The sequence below is a fragment of the Hemitrygon akajei genome, chromosome 7, assembly GCF_048418815.1.
Source record: "Hemitrygon akajei chromosome 7, sHemAka1.3, whole genome shotgun sequence".
NCBI lineage: Eukaryota > Metazoa > Chordata > Chondrichthyes > Myliobatiformes > Dasyatidae > Hemitrygon > Hemitrygon akajei.
This window is the reverse complement of record NC_133130.1, coordinates 131,056,661-131,079,361: the sequence shown is the minus strand read 5'-3', so window position 1 is coordinate 131,079,361 and position 22,701 is coordinate 131,056,661. Positions and strand designations below refer to the sequence as shown.

Here is a 22,701-nt window from a genome sequence, read left to right as displayed (position 1 = left end):
GGCAAATATCAGTCAGACAGGTGCTCTGGTTTCCTCCCATAGTCCCAAGATGTACTGGCTAGTCGGTTAATTGGTCATTTTACACTATCCTGTAATTAGGTTAAGGTTAAGTGAGGGAGGTGCTGGGTGCTGCGGCTTGCTGGGCTGGAAGGGCCTGTTCCACGATGTATCTCTAAATAAATAAAATGATGAGACAGTGAGGGACGAGGCAAAGGAGAAATACAATACTGCAGATGCTGGAATGGTGAGGTACAAAGCACAGGGAAATACAATACTGCATATGCTGGAATGGTGAGGTACAAAGTACAGGGGAAATACAATACTGCAGATGCTGGAATGGTGAGGTACAAAGTACAGGGAAATACAATACTGCAGATGCTGGAATGGTGAGGTACAAAGTACAGGGAAATACAATATTGCAGATGCTGAAACAGTGAGGTACAAAGCACAGGGAAATACAATACTGCAGATGCTGGAATGGTGAGGTACAAAGCACAGGGAAATACAATACTGCAGATGCTGGAATGGTGAGGTACAAAGTACAGGGGAAATACAATACTGCAGATGCTGGAATGGTGAGGTACAAAGTACAGGGAAATACAATACTGCAGATGCTGGAATGGTGAGGTACAAAGTACAGGGAAATACAATACTGCAGATGCTGAAACAGTGAGGTACAAAGCACAGGGAAATACAATACTGCAGATGCTGGAATGGTGAGGTACAAAGTACAGGGGAAATACAATACTGCAGATGCTGGAATGGTGAGGTACAAAGCACAGGGGAAATACAATATTGCAGATGCTGGAATGGTGAGGTACAAAGCACAGGGAAATACAGTACTGCAGAAATACAGTACCCCACCACTAAGCACATCTTTCCCTCTCTGCTTTTCGCAGGGATTGTTCCCTCCGTGACTGCCTGGTCCACATGTTCCTCACCACAGATCTCCCACCTGGTACTTATCCCTGCAAGCGTAAGTACTACATCCGTCCCTACACCTCCTCTCTTACCACCATTCAGGGCCCCAAACAGTCCTTCCAGGTGAGGCAACACTTCACTTGTGAGTCTGTTGGGGTCATCTATTGCATCCAGTGCTCGCGGTGCGGCCTCCTCTACATCAGTGAGACCCGACACAGATTGGGGGACCACTTCGTTGAGCACCTCCGCTCCATCTGCCCAACAGACGGTTGCCACCCACTTCAACCCTGCTTCACATTCCCATTCGGATATGTCCATACATGGCCTCCTCTACTGCCATGATGAGGCCAAACTCAGGTTGGAGGAGCAACATCTCATATACCGTCTGGGTAGTCTCCAGCCCCTTGGTATGAACATCAAATTCTCCAACTTCTGGTAATTCCCTCCCTCTCTCTCCACCATCCCACTTTCACTCTGCCTCCTCTTCTAGCTGCCTATCACCTCTCTCATGATTCTGCCTTCTTCTACTACCCATAGTGCTTTCCCCTTACATTCCTTCTTCACCTCTCCTGTCTATCCCCTCCCTCACCCCTTGATCTTTCCTCTGATTGGTTTTTCACCTGGCACCTTCCACCTTCCTTCTTTATAGGGCCCCTGCCCCCTCCTTCTTCGGTCCTGACTAAGGGTGTTGGCCCAAAACATTGACTGCTCATTTCAATGGATGCTGCCCGACCTGCTGAGTTCATCCAGCTTGTTTGTACGTGTTGCTTTGACCACAACATCTGCAGTGCACTTTGTGTTTATAATACTGCAGATGCTGGAATGGTGAGGTGCAAAGCACAGGGAAATACAATACTGCAGATGCTGGAATGGTGAGGTACAAAGCACAGGGAAATACAATACTGCAGATGCTGGAATGGTGAGGTACAAAGCACAGGGACAATACAATACTGCAGATGCTGGAATGGTGAGGTGCAAAGCACAGGGAAATACAATACTGCAGATGCTGGAATGGTGAGGTACAAAGCACAGGGACAATACAATACTGCAGATGCTGGAACGGTGAGGTGCAAAGCACAGGGAAATACAATACTGCAGATGCTGGAACGGTGAGGTGCAAAGCACAGGGAAATACAATACTGCAGATGCTGGAACGGTGAGGTGCAAAGCACAGGGAAATACAATACTGCAGATGCTGGAACGGAGAGGTGCAAAGCACAGGGAAATACAATACTGCAGATGCTGGAACGGTGAGGTGCAAAGCACAGGGAAATACAATACTGCAGATGCTGGAACGGTGAGGTGCAAAGCACAGGGAAATACAATACTGCAGATGCTGGAACGGTGAGGTGCAAAGCACAGGGAAATACAATACTGCAGATGCTGGAATGGTGAGGTACAAAGCACAGGGAAATACAATACTGCAGATGCTGGAATGGTGAGGTACAAAGCACAGGGACAATACAATACTGCAGATGCTGGAATGGTGAGGTGCAAAGCACAGGGAAATACAATACTGCAGATGCTGGAACGGTGAGGTGCAAAGCACAGGGAAATACAATACTGCAGATGCTGGAATGGTGAGGTACAAAGCACAGGGAAATACAATACTGCAGATGCTGGAATGGTGAGGTGCAAAGCACAAGGAAATACAATACTGCAGATGATGGAATGGTGAGGTGCAAAGCACAGGGAAATACAATACTGCAGATGCTGGAATGGTGAGGCGCAAAGCACAGGGAAATACAATACTGCAGATGCTGGAATGGTGAGGTGCAAAGCACAGGGAAATACAATGCTGCAGATTTAGAATGGTGAGGTACAAGACAGAGGAGAAATACGATCCTGCAGATACATCAGCTGAAATAGCTCAGCTGGGAGAGCGTTAGACTGAAGATCTAAAGGTCCCTGGTTCAATCCCGGGTTTCGGCACTGGGACTTATTTATTGGTCACCATAACTAGCACCATAACAATTCTGGTGCCATCTGTAAGGAGTAGTACATTCCTGTGAGTATTCTCTAAAATGCCCCATGATTAGGCTAGGATTAAATCAGGGGATTGCTGGGTGGCACGACTCAAAGGGCCAGAAGGGCCTGTTCCATGCTGTATCTCAATCAATACTGAAAGGCCTTGATAGAGAGGATGTTTCCTATAGTGGGAGAGTCTAAGACCAAGGACACTGCCTCAGAACAGAAGGGTGTCCTGTCAGATAGTGGCGAATCTGTGGAATTTGTTGCCACAAACAGGCGTGGAGGCCAAGTCATTGGGTATATTTAAAGTGAAGTTGACTGGTTCTTGATTAGTCAGAGTGTCAAAGGTTAAAGGGAGAAGGCAGAAGAACGTGGTTGAGAGGGATAATAAATCAACCACGGTGGAATAGTGGAGCAGACTTAATGGACTGAATGGCCTAATTCTCCTCCTATGAGTTATGGCCTTGGTTCAAAATGATACAATAAGATTGAATAAAAACACAAAATGCTGGCAGAACTCAGCAGGCCAGACAGCATCTATGGGAGGAGCACTATGGAAGGAGGTAGTGACGACGTTTCAGGTCGAAACCCTTCATCAGGAGTGAAGTAACATGGGATGGTCAAGGGGGCATAAGAAGTGGGGGGAGGGATGAAGTAGAGAGCTGGGAAGTGATAGGCTGGAGGGAAATGGGCTAGGGGGAAGGTGGAGAATTATGGGAAATAAAAGAGAAAGAAAGGTAGGGCTGGGGGGAGATTATAGTGAGGGGGGAAAAAAGAGAGAGAAAAGAACCAGACTAAAATTATAGATAGGGATGGGGTAAGGGGGGGGGGACAGGGGTATCAACGGAGGTCCGTGAGTTGGATGTTCATGCCGGCAGGTAGGAGGCTACCTAGGCGGGAGATAAGGTATTGCTCCATCGACCTGCTTGTGGCCTCATGACGGTAGAGGAGGCCATGGACAGACATGTCGGAGTGGGAGTGGTCTGTGGAATTGAAGTGTGTGGCCACCGGGAGATCCCACCACTACTGGAGGACCGGGCGCCGGTGTTCGGCGAAACGGTCTCCCAGTCTGCGGCGGGTCTCCCCAATGTATAAATGGCCACATCGGGAGCACCGGATACAGTATATCATCCCAGTTGACTCGCAGGTGAAGTGGTGCCTCACCTGAAAGGACTGTCTGGGGCCTAGGATGGTGGTGAGGGAAGAAGTGTGGGGGCAGGTGTAGCACTTCTTCCGTTTACAGGGATAAGTGCCTGGAGGGAGGTCAGTGGGGAGGGATGAGGGGGATGAATGGACAAGGGAGTTGCGTAGGGAGCGATCCCTGCGGAAAGCCGTGAGTGGGGGGAGGGGAAGATGTGTCTGGTGGTGGGATCCCGTAGGAGGTGGCGGAAGTTACAGAGGATTATACGTTGGATCTGTAGGCTGGTAGGGTGATAGGTGAGGAAATAAGATTGAAGTTAGCTGCCTTGCAAAACCAAGTTAATACTGGTAAATAAGCAGTGATATTTTTGTTCTTGCCTGGTATGTAAACACCAATGCCCTTGAAAGGAAAACCCTATAAAAAGTAGTGGATATGGCCTAGTTCATCATGGGTAAAGTCCTCCCCACCATTGAGTCATCTACATGGAGCACTGTTGCAGGAAAGCAGCCTCCATTATCAGATATGCTCACCACCCAGGGCATACCGTATTCTCATCACTGCCATCAGGAAGAAGGTCTAAGGGCCTCAGGGCTCACACCACCAGGTTCAGGAACAGTTATCACCTCTCAACTATCAGGAAGGAGGTACAGAAGCCTCAGGACTCACACCACCAGGTTCAGGAACAGTTATTACCCCTCAACCACCAGACTCTTGAAGCAGAGGGGATAACTTCACTCAACTTCATTTGCTCAATCATTGAAATTTTCCCACATGGACTCGCTTTCAAGGACTCTTTATCTCATACAGTATTTTGATATTTAGTGCTTATTTATTATTATTTCTTTCTTTTTACATCTGCATAGCTTGTTGTCCTTTGCCTATTGCTGGTGTGGTGTTTCATTGATTCTATTATAGTTATTAGATTTATTGAGTATGCCTGCAAGAAAATGAATCTCAGGGTTGTATATGATGACATCTATGTATTTTGATAATAAATTTACTTTGATGTTTGAATTTCAGGGACGCAGGAGACAGCAGATTCTAGAATACAAATACTTTGTTCAGTTTAGTATGCTCCATTTTAAAGATAAAAATGGAACTGTTTTAATTGCAGGCATAAAGGTCACTTTGCAAGAGACTGCCCACAACCCAGACAGGATTGAAATGGTCAGAATTTAACACCAGGTTCATAGTCGTTGGGAAGTCCACCATGTGAGCCACAATAATGTAATGTCCAACGTGGGTTACGTATGGTTGTCATAGTTGGGAATGGTAATGGGGACAAGCTCCCACTACCTATTAAATGCTCCCCATGGCATGTGCCTCAAATAGCCTCTGTCAGCCAAGTCCAGCTCCTGGCCTTCGTGTGTGACTTCGCTACTAAACCTGGTTGAACCGTTTCTACTGACAGGAGAAGGAGCAAAGGTGGGTTACTGGTGCCTTAAAACCAGTCACTTCAGGCAGATGGATTTCATCAGACGTGGTTGGCAGTTCATCTAGAAGGAGAACTCTGATCTCAAACCTCTGCAGTCTTACAGCTTTGGGAATAAACCCCAAGGGAAAAATCCAGGGCTGGGGTCCCTAAGGCAGTCCTGAATTGAGCTCAACGCAGACTGGCGACTCCTGTGATGCTGCTGGTGCCAAACTGTATTGGTCTCTGCCATTCCTTTGGATTCCCAGCTGCACTGAGAGGGGGAGCCTGCTACACGGACAACAGCTTGCTCTCCATATTGTACTGTCCAGACCTGCGTATCATGTGAACAGCTAGGACGCAAATTCCATAGTGGACCCGACCAAAAGAGGACTTTATTGTTGTGAATGTCCAATGTATAGAGGAGACAGCAAAACCACATCCGGAGTTAGAATCCAAATCAAAATCAGGTTTATTATCACTAACATATATTGTGAAATTTGTTGTTTTGTGGCAGCAGTACAATTCATGAAAATGAGCTATAAATTATAATAAAAACCATGCTGTTCGTTCGTTACATTCCACGTCATATGATGTAGTCAATCATGGTCCCTTATGAATTTGGCTAAAGAAGTTTGCCATCACCTTCTTCTGGGCAGTGTCTTTACAAGACGGGTGACCCCAGCCATTAACAATACTCTTCAGAGATTGTCTGCCTGGTGTCAGTGGTCACATAACCAGGACTTGTGATCTGCACCGGCTGCTCAAACGACCATCCACCACTGGCTCCCGTGGGTTCACATTACCCTGATCCAGGGGGTGGGCTCGGGTAGGGAAAGGGCTAAGCAGGTGCTACACCTTGTCCAAGGGTGACCTGCAAGCTAGAAGAGCTTAACTTCTTTGCTAGAGGTGCATCTCTACCCTGCCACCCTAGGAAATATATATACCGTCATGCAAGAGAGCAAAAATATTGAGATTTATGTGCACTGCTCTCTAAAGTAGGGCTGAAACCCAGAACGTCCAACTTAAGAGGTGAGTGGTGTGTGTGTGTGTGTGTGTGTGAGAATGTGTGTGCATCTGAGTGTGTTTGTGTGTGAGAGAGAGTGTGTGTGTTTGTGTGTCTGAATGTGTGTGTCTGTATGTATGAGTGTGTGTGTGTGTGTATGTGGTTCTGGCCCTGGGACAGGACACGGGACTCACTGGAGAGCCGTCAGGAACAGGAAGCTCAGATGCTGAGCATCCTCTGAAATGCTAAACGTACCGGTGACCAGCTTGAAACGAGCCCAGGTCTCCCCCAGCACAGAATCAGAATCAGGTTTAATGTCACTGGCATGGGTTGTGAAATCTGTTGTTGTTTTGCAGATGCAGTACATTGCAATACATAATAATAAAAGCTACAAATTACATTAAGCTCTGGCTACAGAAATTTTTCTTCATCTCTGTTCTAAAAGGGCATCCCTGTATTCTGAAGCTGTGTCCTCTGATCTTACCCACTCTCCACATCCATTCTAACAAGGCCTTTCACCATTCGAAAGGTTTCAATGAGGTAACCCCTCATTCTTCTGAATTCCAGTAAGCAGAGGCTCAGAGCCATTTAAATGGTCCTCATATGATAAGCCTTTCAATTCTGGAATCATTTTTGTGAACCTGCTTTGAACCCTACAGCGTCAGAACATTCTTTCTTAAATGAGGGGCCCAAAACCGCTCACTGGTGAGGCTACACCAGTGCTTTATAAAGCCTCACCATTACATCCTTGCTTTTATATTCTAGTCCGCTCAAAATGAATCCGAACATCACATTTGCCTTCCTCACCAATGACTCAACCTACAAATTAACCTTTAGAGAATCCTGCACGAGGAGACGCGAGTCCCTTTGCACCTCAGACTGTTGAATTTTCTCTCCAAACACATCCACAGTTAACACACACAAACTGCAGGAGGAACTCAGCAGGTCAGGCAGCATCTCTGGAGAGGAATAAAGAGTCAACGTTTCGGGCCAAGACCCTTCACCAGGACTGTTTTTTTTGGTCTCCTCAGTACTGTGGGAATCCAGAATTCTAAGCTAGTTTCTGCTCTGTTGTGGAGTCCAATTCCTTCTATTCCGCACAGGACTGTAAGCACTGAAGAAAACCCGCCACAATCTTGTTGTAAGTGCCGAGGCACACTCCATTGTTTGCTGCCAACACTTCAAAGTTCAAAATGCAAAGCAAATTTATTATCAAAGTAAGTATATGTCATCATTTGCTACACTGCCTTAGATTTGTTTTCTTGCAGGCACTTATAGGTAAATAAAGAGATACAACAGAATTTATGAAAATCTATAAATAACAAAGACTGGCAAGCAACTGATAAGCAAAAGACCAATCATACAAATAATACTAAATGATCCTGAAGGAAGAGGAACACCTTGTGCAGCCTCCAACCAGAAGCATGAACATCAACATTTCCTTTCGGTAAAAAAATTCCCTCCCCCTTCCCTCTTCTTCATTCTAGCCTCTTACCTCTCCTCCCCTGCCTATCTCATCCTCTCCTCCTTTCCTCTCTCCGATGGTCCACTCCCTCTCCTATCAGATTCTTTCCTCCCCAGCCCTTTACCTTTCCTACACCCCTGGCTTCACCCATCACCTTCCAGCTAGCCTCCTTCCCCCCCCCCCCCCCCCACCAACTTTTTATTCTGGTGCCTTCCCCCTTCCTTCCCAGTCCTGAAGAAGGGCCTCGGTCCAAAACATCAACTGTTTGTTCCTATCTATAGATGCTGCCTGATCTGCTGAGTTCCTCCAGAATTTTTGTGTGTTGCTTTAAATAATACTGAGTTGCTGAGTCCTTGAAAGTGAGTCTGTAGGTTGTGGAACCAGTTCAGAGTTGAGGTGAGTGAAGTTATCCACACTGGTTTAGGGGACTGATGGTTGTAGGGTAATAACTGTTCCTGAACCTGGTGGTGTGGGACCCTAGGCTCAGTTCGGAGTTGAGGTGAGTGAAGTTATCCACACCGGTTCAGGAGCCTGATGGTTGTAGGATAATAACTGTTCCTGAACCTGGTGGAGTGGGACCCTAGGCTCAGTTCAGAGTTGAGGTGAGTGAAGTTATCCACACTGGTTCAGGAGCCTGATGGTTGTAGGGTAATAACTGTTCCTGAACCTGGTGGTGTGGGACCCTAGGCTCAGTTCGGAGTTGAGGTGAGTGAAGTTATCCACACCGGTTCAGGAGCCTGATGGTTGTGGGGTAATAACTGTTCCTGAACCTGGTGGTGTGGGACCCCAGGCTCAGTTCAGAGTTGAGGTGAGTGAAGTTATCCACACTGGTTTAGGGGACTGATGGTTGTAGGGTAATAACTGTTCCTGAACCTGGTGGTGTGGGACCCTAGGTTCAGTTCAGAGTTGTGGTGAGTGAAGTTATCCACACTGGTTCAGGAGTCTGATGGTTGAGGGGTAATAACTGTTCCTGAAACCTGGTGGTGTGGGACCCTAGGCTCAGTTCAGAGTTGAGGTGAGTGAAGTTATCCACACTCGTTCAGGAGTCTGATGGTTGAGGGGTAATAACTGTTCCTGAAACCTGGTGGTGTGGGACCCTAGGCTCAGTTCAGAGTTGAGGTGAGTGAAGTTATCCACACTCGTTCAGGAGTCTGATGGTTGTAGGGTAATAACTGTTCCTGAAACCTGGTGGTGTGGGACCCTAGGCTCAGTTCAGAGTTGAGGTGAGTGAAGTTATCCACACTGGTTTAGGGGACTGATGGTTGTAGGGTAATAACTGTTCCTGAACCTGGTGGTGTGGGACCTGAGGCTCCTGTGCTTCTGGCCCGATGGTGGTAGTGAGAAGAGACCGAGGTTCCCTGAAGATGGATGCTGCTTTCCTGTGGCAATGCTCAGTGGTGGAAAGGACTTTCCTTGTGACAGACCGTACTGTAACCACCATTTTCTGTAGACTTTTCCATTCCTGGGCGTTGGTGTTTCCATACTGGGCCATTTTCTACAAATATTTATGCACTCACAAAAATACGTGCAATAATCAGGGCTTCTCAAAACCATCAGCGACTTCAAATTAAAATATGGTTATTTATTTATTGAGATACAGGGTGAAACAGGCCCTTCCAGCCCTTTGAACTGCACCAGCCAGTGACCCCTGATTTAACCTAGCCTAATTAACCTACCAATTGGTACATCTTTAGACAGTGGGAGGAAACCAGAGCACCCAGATGAAACTCACAGTCACAGGGAGAACATACAAACCCCTTACAGGCAGCGTCTGGAACTGGACCTGTGTCGCTGGTACTGTAAAAAGTAGTTCTAACCTCTACACTACTGTGCTGTTATCAACAACACATTCTAGCTCCACTTTTTCTGGAAGCCCCCCACTGTGCCCATAGAGACTGCATGCACCTTCTCCAAGGACACCCAGGCATAGATGTAATCCCGGAAGAGGGGCATGTAGTCAGCTTGGGAAGAGCCCTCCACTGCCACTGCCTGGACTCGCCCAGGAACAAGGCTACCAGGATGAGATTCACCTCTCCCCTCCGTACCAGCAGCGACCCACTCCTCCCCTCCGTACCAGGAGCGATCCACTCCTCCCCTCCGTACCAGGAGCGACCCACTGCTCCCCTCCGTACCAGGAGCGATCCACTGCTCCCCTCCGTACCAGGAGCGACCCACTGCTCCCCTCCGTACCAGGAACGATCCACTGCTCCCCCTCCGTACCAGGAGCGACCCACTGCTCCCCTCCGTACCAGGAGCGACCCACTGCTCCCCTCCGTACCAGGAGCGATCCACTGCTCCCCTCCGTACCAGGAGCGACCCACTCCTACCCTCCGTACCAGGAGCGACCCACTCCTACCCTCCGTACCAGGAGCGACCCACTGCTCCCCTCCGTACAAGGAGCGACCCACTCCTCCCCTCCGTACCAGGAGCGACACACTCCTCCCCTCCGTACCAGGAGCGATCCACTGCTCCCCTCCGTACCAGGAGCGACCCACTCCTACCCTCCGTACCAGGAGCGACCCACTGCTCCCCTCCGTACCAGGAGCGACCCACTGCTCCCCTCCGTACCAGGAGCGACCCTCTGCTCCCCTCCGTACCAGGAGCGACCCACTCCTAACCTCCGTACCAGGAGCGACCCACTCCTACCCTCCGTACCAGGAGCGACCCACTCCTCCCCTCCGTACCAGGAGCGACACACTCCTCCCCTCCGTACCAGGAGCGATCCACTGCTCCCCTCCGTACCAGGAGCGACCCACTCCTACCCTCCGTACCAGGAGCGACCCACTGCTCCCCTCCGTACCAGGAGCGACCCACTGCTCCCCTCCGTACCAGGAGCGACCCTCTGCTCCCCTCCGTACCAGGAGCGACCCACTCCTAACCTCCGTACCAGGAGCGACCCACTCCTACCCTCCGTACCAGGAGCGACCCACTCCTACCCTCCGTACCAGGAGCGACCCTCTGCTCCCCTCCGTACCAGGAGCGACCCACTGCTCCCCCTCCGTACCAGGAGCGACCCACTGCTCCCCTCCGTACCAGGAGCGACCCACTGCTCCCCTCCGTACCAGGAGCGATCCACTGCTCCCCTCCGTACCAGGAGCGACCCACTGCTCCCCTCCGTACCAGGAGCGACCCACTGCTCCCCCTCCGTACCAGGAGCGACCCACTGCTCCCCTCCGTACCAGGAGCGACCCACTGCTCCCCTCCGTACCAGGAGCGACCCACTGCTCCCCTCCGTACCAGGAGCGATCCACTGCTCCCCTCCGTACCAGGAGCGACCCACTGCTCCCCTCCGTACCAGGAGCGACCCACTGCTCCCCTCCGTACCAGGAGCGACCCACTGCTCCCCCTCCGTACCAGGAGCGACCCACTCCTCCCCTCCGTACCAGGAGCGACCCACTCCTCCCCTCCGTACAAGGAGCGACCCACTGCTCCCCTCCGTACCAGGAGCGACCCACTGCTCCCCTCCGTACCAGGAGCGACACACTCCTCCCCTCCGTACCAGGAGCGACCCACTCCTCCCCTCCTTACCAGGAGCGACCCACTCCTCCCCTCCGTACCAGGAGTGACCCACTGCTCCCCTCCGTACCAGCCCGTTATGCAATCAGTCAAGATTCGCTCCACTGTGTGTCAGTAGAATCTTGTCAAAGTTTTAGATGGCCTTATACAGACATTCCATTAATCACCTCATTCAGCTTCCAATATAGCCCCCCGTCAATCACCCAGACTCCCCTCGACTGCGTACCAGCTCCTCCGACAAGGCTGAATGCAGCAGCAAAGTCAGACACAACACACAGCCACTTTCTTGAGCACTCCTTTCCATCCACCAAAAGCAGAACTTCCCAGCTGCCAAACATTTTAATTCCCATTCTCCTTCCCACATGTGGGTCCATGGCCTCCTCATGTGCCAAGATGAGGCCAAGCTCAGGATAGAGGAGTAACACTTAAATTCCGTCTGGGTAGCCTCCAACCTGATGGCACGAATATCAATTTCTCATTCTGGTAAAAAAACACCCCCCTTCATCTTCTATTTCCCTCTCTGGCCATTTAACTCTCTCACCCTGGGTCCCCTCCTCCTTCCCTTTCTCCCATGGTCCACTCTCCTCTACTATCAGATTCCTTCCTCTCCAACCCTTTACCTTTCCCACCCACCTGTCACCTTCTAGCTGTCCTCCTCCTTTCCCCACTTTTTTATTCTGGAGTCTTTCCCTTCGCTTTCCAGTCCTGAAGAAGGGTCTCGGCCCAAAATTTACTTACTTACTGAGCATTATGCCGCTGGCGTTTAGGGCAGCAATAAAGATCCTCCATCTCTGGTGGTGTTCAGGGCTTCCTTCATCATGTCAGTAGCTCCCTCTTGGTTTTCACTACTGTCAGTCATGCAAGTCCCGGGCGGAGACTCAGGAATACCATCACACTCAGATGTAGAAGGATTCTTCATTGCTGTTTCCGCAACAATTTTGTTTTACCAGTCAGGGTTGTTAGCCCTGAGCTGAACCCCCAAACCTGGAGAACTGGTGGATCACTGTTATTCTGACCTCCTCCCCTTGACCTGTTTGGCAAGGGTGACCCTACCAAGAGCCAAAGCATAAAGCCCTGACTCCAGCCAGCGTAGCTCTCCGGGTCATTGAGGCAGGCAAGCCTCCAAACCCTACGGCAAAGTTGTGGTCCTCTTGGAGGTCAGCCAGAACAACATTACTTCCATAGATGCTACCTGACCTGCTGAGTTCCTCCAGTGTTTTGTGTGTACTGCTCTGGATTTCCAGCATCTGCAGAATCTCTGGTGACACAGAATGATTTACTTTCACTCCTCCTTTCATCCAAACAATGTATTACCCTGTGACGCTGGATTCTCTAAGAACGACCCGTAATCCACACTTCGGTATATTTGCAGCTATAACACTTAATTGGGCTATGTCAAAAGGAGTAATGCAGGATAATAAAGTTCAAAGTAAATTTATTATCGAAGTACATGTACTGTGCAAAGTCTTAGGCACATATAGCTAGGGTGCCCAGGACTTTTGCACAGTACTGTAGTGACTTTATGTGTTGCACTGTACTGCTGTCACAAAAAAACAAACAGCCCTGGTGTCTCAGGACTGGGTGAGTCTGCTCCGTGCCACCCCATCGTTCCTGGCACTCCTCCTCTGCCACCTGTCCCACACCCCTTCTGCAGCACTCCACCCTCATCATTCCCAATATCCCTTGTTCCTGTCCGATTTACAATCTCACTCTGCACTCCACATTGACAAATCCAGTACTGTGCAACCAGACAGAATGACAGGAAAGTGTTGTTCAGTTTAATAAATTGTTTCAAGCTACTAATGTCAGTCAGCCCAACTACAGACGTACAGTGATGTACAGGTATAATGAAATAGCTGCTTACATCGGAATTATACGCATATAGATTCAGACAACACTCAAAACATATTTTACACATCAATTCAAAACATTGTATAATACTAATTAATATTATTCACTTGAAACATATGTCTTACTTTCTGCTCATTATGTTGTTGGTGTTTAGGGCAGAGCAATGAAGGTCCTCCATCTCTGTCTGTATATAAAGATTCTTCCTTCCCGTTTCTCTAATAATTTTGTTTGGCCAGTCAGGGTTGTTTACCCTGAGCCAAACTCCTGAACCCGGGGAACCAGTGGATCACTCTTAGTCTGACCTCTACCCTTTGACCTGTTTGGCATGGCTGACCTTAGCAAGAGCCAAAGCATAAAGCCCCTACTCCAGGCAGCATAGCTCTCGGGTCAGTGAGCCACACAAGCCTCCAAACCCTACAACAAGGTGGTAGTCCTCTTGAAGGACTCAAAACATATATTGTACTTTAATTCATAATGCCGTATAATATTATACATTAATTCAAATTACATAGATTCAGACAATATACTGCATATCATACACTGAGTGAATGAGGACTGTGTTGGTCAGCGTCGACCATGAATGTTGTGTCCTAGTTGTTCACATGATACGCAAGCCTGGACAGTACAATATGCAGAGCAAGATGTGGCCCGTACAGCAAGCTCCCCCACGCCACACAGCTGATGAACCCAAAGCAACGGCAGAGAGCGATACAGTTTGGCACCATCAACATTGCTTACGCACAGGAGGGAGGGGAGCTGGGGGGACTTTGGGGTTCTAACTTTTAAACTGTCATCTATTCTTTGGGGGCACTCCTCTGTTTTTGTGGATGGTTGAGAAGAAGAAGCATTTCAGGATGTATAGTGTATACATTTCTCCGACATTAAATTGGAGCGTTGAACCTTTGAGTATTGAACTCAAGGTAGGACTGCCTTAATCCAGTTCCGGAGTTTTCCCTTATCAATTACTTCCGAGGCCTTCCCCATGAGTGGGTACAGCCACAAGGCAGCGGAGGTTTGAGATCAGAGTTTTCCTTCTCCTAGATGAGCTGCCAACCACAGCTGAAGGGTCCCATTTGCCCAGAGTGACTGGTTCTAAGGTGCCAGTAATCCGCCTTTGCCTCTTCTCCTGTCAGTAGAAATGGTTCTGCCAGACTTAGTAGCTAACCCTAACCCTACCCCTAATATCACATTAATCATACCTTAATTGGTGCCAAGCAACTTAACCCATGTAAACACTTCTTATACTTTCTTAAAATATTAAATCCTGGCTGCCTGTTTTACCTTGGTAACTTGAGTACTTGGATACATGAATGTTCACTCCAGGGAGAGTGATTGCATCACAGTCTGGTATGGAAATACCAATGCCTTTGAACAGAAAATCCTACAACGGGTAGTGGACTTGGCCCAGTCCGTCACGGATAAAGCCCTCTCAACCACTGAGCGCAGCTACAGGAAAGCAGCATCAATCATCAGGGATAACCACCACCCAGCCCATGCTCTCTTCTCACTGCTACCATCAGATAGAAGGTACAAGTGCCTCAGGATGACACCACAGTTACTGCCCCTCAACCATCAGGCTCTTGAACGTAAGGGGATAAACACACTTACTTGCCCATTAATTGAGATGTTCCCTCAACCAATGATCTCACTTTAAGGACTCTCTTTTTTTTTGTTATCTCATATTCTTGTTATGTATTATTATTTATTTATTATTTGCATTTGCACAGTCCCTAGTCACAAGACTCTTCCCTCTACAAATCCAAAATCAAAGTTCAAGTTGTGGTGCAGAGTATCTGTCAGCAAGGAAAAACTTAGCAGCAGCAGCAGCATCGCTGGCACATATCAAGTAGCATTCACAATAAAAATTAAGTGTTTATTATGGATAATTTTTACAAAGAATTGCCCATTTCAAGTGTCATTCCACCATAGCTGGATGCTCATGAATACAGCCAAACGAGACAGCCTTACTCCAGGGCCAAGGTGGAAAACACAGTACCAACATTCATACCTGGCACATCCACATATATCAGTAATATATACTCACACAAACAATATAGTCCAAGTCCCTGTGTGCATGAATGCTGCAGCAGTCTGCAGTCGAGCTCAATAGGGCCGGCCTTCCGCTGAGTGAACACTGCAAGGAAGCACTGACGCAGGCATGGACGCCGGGCCACACCCGGTTCCGATGTCTCTCTCCTGGGCAACTCTCCCAGACGCCTCTCTCCCGGGCACCTCTCTCCCAGACGCCTCTCTCCCGGGCACCTCTCTCCCAGACGCCTCTCTCCCGGGCACCTCTCTCCCAGACGCCTCTCTCCTGAGAACCTCTCTCCCAGTGTCTCTCTCCTGAGAACCTCTCTGCCAGATGTCTCTCTCCCAGGCACCTCTCTCCCGGGCAACTCTCCCAGGCACCTCTCTCCCGGGCACCTCTCTCCCAGACGCCCCTCTCCCGGGCACCTCTCTCCCAGACGCCACTCTCCTAGGCACCTCTCTCCCAGACGCCCCTCTCCCGGGCACCTCTCTCCCAGACACTACTCTCCTAGGCACCTCTCTCCCAGACGCCCCTCTCCCGGGCTCCTCTCTCCCAGACACTACTCTCCTAGGCACCTCTCTCCCAGACGCCCCTCTCCCGGGCTCCTCTCTCCCAGACACTACTCTCCTAGGCACCTCTCTCCCAGACGCCCCTCTCCCGGGCACCTCTCTCCCAGACGCCCCTCTCCCGGGCACCTCTCTCCCAGACGCCACTCTCCTAGGCACCTCTCTCCCAGACGCCCCTCTCCCGGGCACCTCTCTCCCAGACGCCTCTCTCCTGAGAACCTCTCTCCCAGTGTCTCTCTCCTGAGAACCTCTCTGCCAGATGTCTCTCTCCCAGGCACCTCTCTCCCAGGCAACTCTCCCAGGCACCTCTCTCCCGGGCACCTCTCTCCCAGACGCCCCTCTCCCGGGCACCTCTCTCCCAGACACCACTCTCCTAGGCACCTCTCTCCCAGACGCCCCTCTCCCGGGCACCTCTCTCCCAGACACTACTCTCCTAGGCACCTCTCTCCCAGACGCCCCTCTCCCGGGCACCTCTCTCCCAGACACTACTCTCCTAGGCACCTCTCTCCTAGGCACCTCTCTCCCAGACGCCCCTCTCCCGGGCACCTCTCTCCCAGACGCCCCTCTCCCGGGCACCTCTCTCCCAGACGCCCCTCTCCCGGGCACCTCTCTCCCAGACGCCACTCTCCTGGGCACCTCTCTCCCAGACGCCCCTCTCCTGGGCACCTCTCTCCCAGACGCCCCTCTCCCGGGCACCTCTCTCCCAGACGCCCCTCTCCCGGGCACCTCTCTCCCAGACGCCCCTCTCCCGGGCACCTCTCTCCCAGACGCCCCTCTCCCGGGCACCTCTCTCCCAGACACTACTCTCCTAGGCACCTCTCTCCCAGACGCCCCTCTCCCGGGCACCTCTCTCCCAGACACTACTCTCCTAGGCACCTCTCTCCCAGACACTACTCTCCCGGGCACCTCTCTCCCAGACACCCCTCTCCCAGGCACCTCTCCCGCACACCTCTCTCCCGGGCAGCTCTCCCAGACGCCCCTCTCCCGGGCACCTCTCTCCCAGACGCCCCTCTCCCGGGCACCTCTCTCCCAGACGCCCCTCTCCCGGGCACCTCTCTCCCAGACACTACTCTCCCGGGCACCTCTCTCCCAGACACCCCTCTCCCGGGCACCTCTCTCCCAGACGCCCCTCTCTCCCGGGCAGCTCTCCCAGACGCCCCTCTCCTGGGCACCTCTCTCCCAGACGCCCCTCTCCCGGGCACCTCTCTCCCAGACGCCCCTCTCCCGCACACCTCTCTCCCAGGCACCTCTCCCAGATGCCCCTCTCCCGGGTACCTCTCTCCTGGGCACCTCTCCCACACACCTCTCTCCCGGGCAACTCTCCCAGACACTACTCTCCTAGGCACCTCTCTCCCAGACACCATTCTCCCGGGCACCTCTCTCCCAGACGCCCCTCTCCCGGGCACCTCTCTCCCAGACGCCCCTCTCCTGGGCACCTCTCTCCCAGACGCCCCTCTCCTGGGCACCTCTCCCGCACACCTCTCTCCCGGGCAGCTCTCCCAGACGCCCCTCTCCTGGGCACCTCTCTCCCAGACGCCCCTCTCCCGGGCACCTCTCTCCCAGGCACCTCTCCCGGATGCCCCTCTCCCGGGTACCTCTCTCCTGGGCACCTCCCCCACACACCTCTCTCCCAGGCACCTCTCCCGGATGCCCCTCTCCCGGGTACCTCTCTCCTGGGCACCTCCCCCACACACCTCTCTCCCAGGCAGCTCTCCCAGACGCCCCTCTCCCGGGCAGCTGCATATGAGCGACACCGCGGCCTGAGGCCTAGTCCTTGCTATGACCACGTCCGTGCAATTCCCCTGCCATCTCTCTCGCTAATAAACCAGTGAGCTGGATGTGCAGCGTTGGTGACTCATGGTAGAATTTTTGCCTGCTATATGGAACGTCCACAAAAAGCACTGAGTTGTCAGCCTGCCGTGGAATCTTTACAATCTAGCTGTAACTGGAATTGGAATTGGCTTATTCAAAATTCAAGACTCAAGATTCATTCCCAGTACACAACTGTGAAGGAGAACGAAATAATTGTTACTCCAGATCCGATGCAGCACAAAAACACACAAGGCAATAAAGAACAGAATAATATTAAAAAATGATAAGTACAAAGCAACACACACACAAAATGCTGGAGGAACTCAGCAGGCCAGGCAGCATCTATGGAAAAGAGTAAATAGTCGAAGCTTCAGGACTGGAAAAAAAAGAAATTACGGAGACTTATATGCTGGGTGTGCAGTGGTATGTGAGATGAAGAATCCTATCCCTGGAGGAGTGCTGGGAGGATGGGATGAAGGCAGACGTGTGCAAAATGGAAGAGATGTAGATGAGGGAAGCGTTGATGTTGGGGGAAGGAAAGCCCCTTTCTTTGAAGAAGGAAGACATCTCATTAGCTCTGGAACAAAAAGCTTCATCCTGAGAGCAGATGCGGCGGAGACAGAGGAACTAAGAGGGGATGATAGTTTGTCAAATGACAGGGTGGGAAGAGGTATAATCCAGGTAGCTGTGAGAATCGATGGGTTTGTAAAAGATAGACTGTCTCCAGAGATAGAGATAAGGAGATCAAGAAAGGGGAGGGAGGTGTTGGAAATGGGCCGAGGAAATCTGAGGGCAGGGCGGAAGTTGGAGGTAACGTTGATGAAGTCAACAAGTTTAGCATGGGTGCAGGAAGCAGCAATGTAGAGTGGCAAGAGTTGGGGAGCAACACTGGTGTAGTCTTGGAAAATGGACTGTTCCACGTAGCTGACAAAAAGGCAGGCACAGCTGGGACCCACACGAGTGTCCGTGGCTACACCTCTGGTCTGAAGAGCTGTAGAAAAAATATTGAAAGTGAGGACCAGTTCTGCCAGACGGAGAGGAGTGGCGGTGGATGGGAACTGGCTGGGTCTGTTGTCCAGAAAGAAGCAGAAAACTTTAAGGCCCTCCTGATGGTGGATGGGGATGGAGATGTATAGGGACTGGACATGCATAGTGAAACTGAGTGATTGGGGCCAGGGAACTTGAAATCATTGAAAAGATCCAGAGCGTGTGAAGTGTCATGGATTTAGGCATGAAGGGACTGAACTGGGCGGATATAACAGAGCTTATATAAGGTTGGTGGGGCAGGAACATGCAGAAACAATGGGACTACCTGGACAGGCAAGTTTATGGATCTTGGGTGGGAGGTAGAAACAGGAGGTGCGGGGTAAGGAAACTATGGCATTGGATGGCATTGGATGGGAGATCCCCAGAGTTGATAAGGTGCAGTAGACAATGGTCTGATGTTCCATAGCGGGGTCCTGTTCAAGATAAATAAGAGGAGGTGTCTGAGAGTTATCGCCTGGTCTCAGCAAGATGGAAGTCAGACCACTACACCACTCTTTATCTTTTGACGATGAGGTTAGGGTTAGTGACGAGAGACCGGAAAGCAGCACGTTTGGAAGGAGTGAGGTTGGAATTCGAGAGAGGAGTTTTAAAGTTGAGATGGTTAATGTCTTGTCAGCAGTTAGTGGCAAAAAGATCCAGAGCAGGCAGAAGACCAGAGTTGGGTGACAGGAAGAGGATGAGGGTTGAAGACAGGAGAAGAGGTCATCAGCGCAGGCTGGAGAGTCCTTGCACGGAGGCATTGAGACGGAGGCGTCGGAAGAAGAACGCAGCGTACATGGCAGGCATGGAACTCACTGAGGTGCGGGTGCAAAGCTGAGGCCCTTACTGAGGACAGACCGTTCTGCCTCACGAGAGGAGAGGTGATGCCAGCTCATTCCACACTCTCACAACCCTCATGTTCCCCTTAAACTTTTCACCTTTCACCCTTAACCCATGACCTCCATCAAATCTCCTCTCTATCTTCTACATTCTAAGGAATATAGTTTTAACCTATTCAAAGTTCCCTTATTACTCAGGTCCTCCAGACCTAGCAATATCCTTGTAAATTTTCTCAGTACTCTTTCAACCTTATTTACATCTTGCCTGTAGTTGGGTGACCAAAACTACAAACACTACTCCAAATTTGGCTCAACAACATCTAACACAACTTCAACATAACATCCCACCTCCTGTACTCAACACTTTGATTTATGAAGGCCAATGTGCCAAAAGCTTTTTTTAAAACTCTATCTACATGTGTTGCCACTTTCCACGAATTATTCCCAGATGCCTTTGTTCTGCCACACTCCTCAGTGCCCTACTGTTCCCTGTGTAATACCTACCCTGGTTGGTCCTACTTAAGCACAAAAACCTCACATTTATCTGCATTAATTCCCATCTGCCATTGTAGTCCATTTTTCCAGCTGGTCCAGATACTGTTGCAAGCCATGATAGCCTTCCTCACTGTCCACTACACTCCCAGTCTTGGTGTCATCCCCAAATCTGCTGATCCAGTTAACCACGTTATCATCCAGATCATTGATATAGATGACAACACTGGACCCAGCACCGATCCCTACAGTACGTATAACTCTAGGAACAGGCCTCCAGTCAGAGAGGCAACCACCTACTACCATTGACTACCTCACCTTGAACGCCGAGCGTTCATGTAATAAATAAATGAATCTGAACCGAGATCTTATTCTGATCTGGATTTGAATAGGACTCCGATCGAATCTGAATCTGGCCTGGGGCTGAATCTGACACGTGACCAGCGGCAGGCCATCCGCAGATTCGTCATCTCGTTTCCTCGGATAAGGAAGCAAGAGCGAGATGAGGGGGCGAAAAACAAACAAACTAAAATAAAACGTGTAACAGCCACCGTGGTCCGGCGAGGTGGTGTGGGTTACTTAGTGTTGGCAGGACCGTGTGGAAAGTGCGTCGCTGGAGACGGCTGGAAGGGAGCAGCGCCATTTTGCGGCCCGGCGGCGGGAGGAGGAGGAGGAGGAGCGGCAGCGGCGGACGATGGCCCAGGCCCAGGCCCAGGCTCAGGCCCAGGCACGGGCACACGCCTTCCCGAGCCACCGCAAGCGCAAACAGGAGGAAGGCGCGGCGGGCACGGGCACAGGGGCCGGGACGGGTACGGGGAGCGGGGCCGAGTTGCTGGTCTTCGGCTACGCCTGCAAGCTGTTCCGGGAGGACGACCGGGCCCGCTTTCTGGATCAGGGCCGCCACCTCATCCCGTGGATGGGAGACTCGGGGCTGCTGATCGACAGGTCGGTGATCCCCGCCGCTGAGAGCCCGCAATGACACCCAACCCCTTCCTCCCCCCTCCCCCCCAAATCTACCTTCACCCACCTTTCCCCGAGTACAGCCGTCAGCCGCACTCCAGGCAGTCACAGGGTCCAGGCCGGCGCTATGCTGTTGTATTGAGGGAGCGCCGCACGGCTGGGAGGGGTTTGATATTGAGGGAACGCCACATGGCCGGGGGAAGAGAGTGAGGGAGCGTCACACAGGGAGGGGGTGCCAGCAGCTGGGGCCAAGGTGGTATTGAGGGGCAACGAGATTGGCACAGAGGGTGTACTTAGCTGGTGGCTTGGGAAGAGCTGGTGCTGAAGGAGCATAACACAGCCGACGAGGGGCTGCAGGGCGGCAGCATCGCAGTGTCAGTATTTTGGATTAGGTGTTAGGGCCAGACTCCTGTCCGATCAGGCAGGCGGACATATATACAGAAAGGTGCTGGAAAAGGGTCAATAACATCAGGATGAATCCTACCCACCCTGCTCATGGACCATTTGTCCCACTCCCATCAAGGAGCAGACTATATAGAATCCACGCCAGGACCACCAGACTCAAAAACAGTTACCTTCCCCAAGCAGTAAGGCTGATCAACACCTCCACACCCCTAACCACCACTACTTTATCATTTCCTGTCTGTCACCTTATGTACAGGCACTCCTATACCTGGTGTCACTTTATGGACATACAATCAATCTATATGCATATAAGCTATGTTTATGTTTAGTGTTTATTATTGTTATTGTGTTCATTATTTTGTGCTGCATCGGATCTGGGTAACAATTATGTTGTTTCCCTTTACCCTGGTGTACAGGAAATGATATTAAACAATTTTGAATCTCTGGGAGAGCTATAAGAACTTAGGGCCCTGAGTACTTGGAAGTCCCGAACTTCTGACTGCTCCTTGCTGCCCTCACACACAGTGACACTGGGCTTCTAGTCCAGCTAGCTGGAGTTTTTCCAGGGGTACATCAGAAAACCTTGGGACTGAACCTACTCCAGATCAGTCTGGTTATAGGTTCAGGGACTCCTTCCGTTTCAGTAGCGAGGAACAGCTGGAACAATGTGTATAAATTCCAGGTGTTACCTTCCTTTATCTGGATTGAGCTATGTTTAAAATGTTTAACCATAGGTTTGATTAGTTTGATTTAAAAGAAAGCATCAGAGGATGTTTCCTTCAGTGGGTGAGTCTAGCACCAGGGGACACGGCCTCAGAACAGAGGAATTTCTTTAGCCAGAGGGTAGTGAATATGGAATTTGTTGCTTCAGACAGCTATGGAGGCCAAGTCATTGAATATATTTAAGGCAGAGGTTGATAGGTTCTTGATTGGTCAGGGCATCAAAGACTGCGGGGAGAAGGCAGAAGAATGGCTGTGGTCGAGAGGATAATATATCAGCCCTGATGGAATGGTGGAGCAAATTCGATGGTTGAATGGCCTAATTCTGCTCTGTTCTATATAGTCTTATGGTCTAACATTCAATTTTCTTAGTAATTCTTAAATTTATTTACAAATAATAAATATATATTGGAAGTTCACAGACTTTCATGGCCACTTTGACAGTTTTGACGTAGGTACATCAGGGCACATGACTTAACTGACAAGGCCTTGGAAATTGGATTAAGGAGGTGTAAGAAAGCCCAATATCAGGAGCTGGTAGAGCAGTGCTAGAGCTGGGTGGAGGGCACG

General features: G+C 50.5%; 1 protein-coding gene and 1 non-coding gene across 5 annotated transcripts in view; both read left to right on the top strand.

Moving 5' to 3' along the window:
- The first annotated feature begins 2,780 nt into the window (after positions 1–2,780).
- trnaf-gaa (transfer RNA phenylalanine (anticodon GAA)) lies at positions 2,781–2,853 on the top strand. Its single transcript has one exon. It is a non-coding gene; the product is annotated as a tRNA-Phe (tRNA).
- Positions 2,854–20,562: 17,709 nt separating this feature from the next.
- Positions 20,563–22,701, top strand: part of sfswap (splicing factor SWAP) — a 189,711-nt gene continuing 187,572 nt past the window's right edge. The window contains exon 1 of one of the 4 annotated variants that reach the window (XM_073051955.1): positions 20,563–20,991. In XM_073051955.1, the coding sequence (XP_072908056.1) occupies positions 20,741–20,991 (251 nt within the window). In that variant the 5' untranslated portion in view covers positions 20,563–20,740. The remainder of the gene's footprint in view (positions 20,992–22,701) is intronic. The other 3 variants (XR_012099698.1, XM_073051954.1, XM_073051956.1) reach the window with 3 other exon arrangements.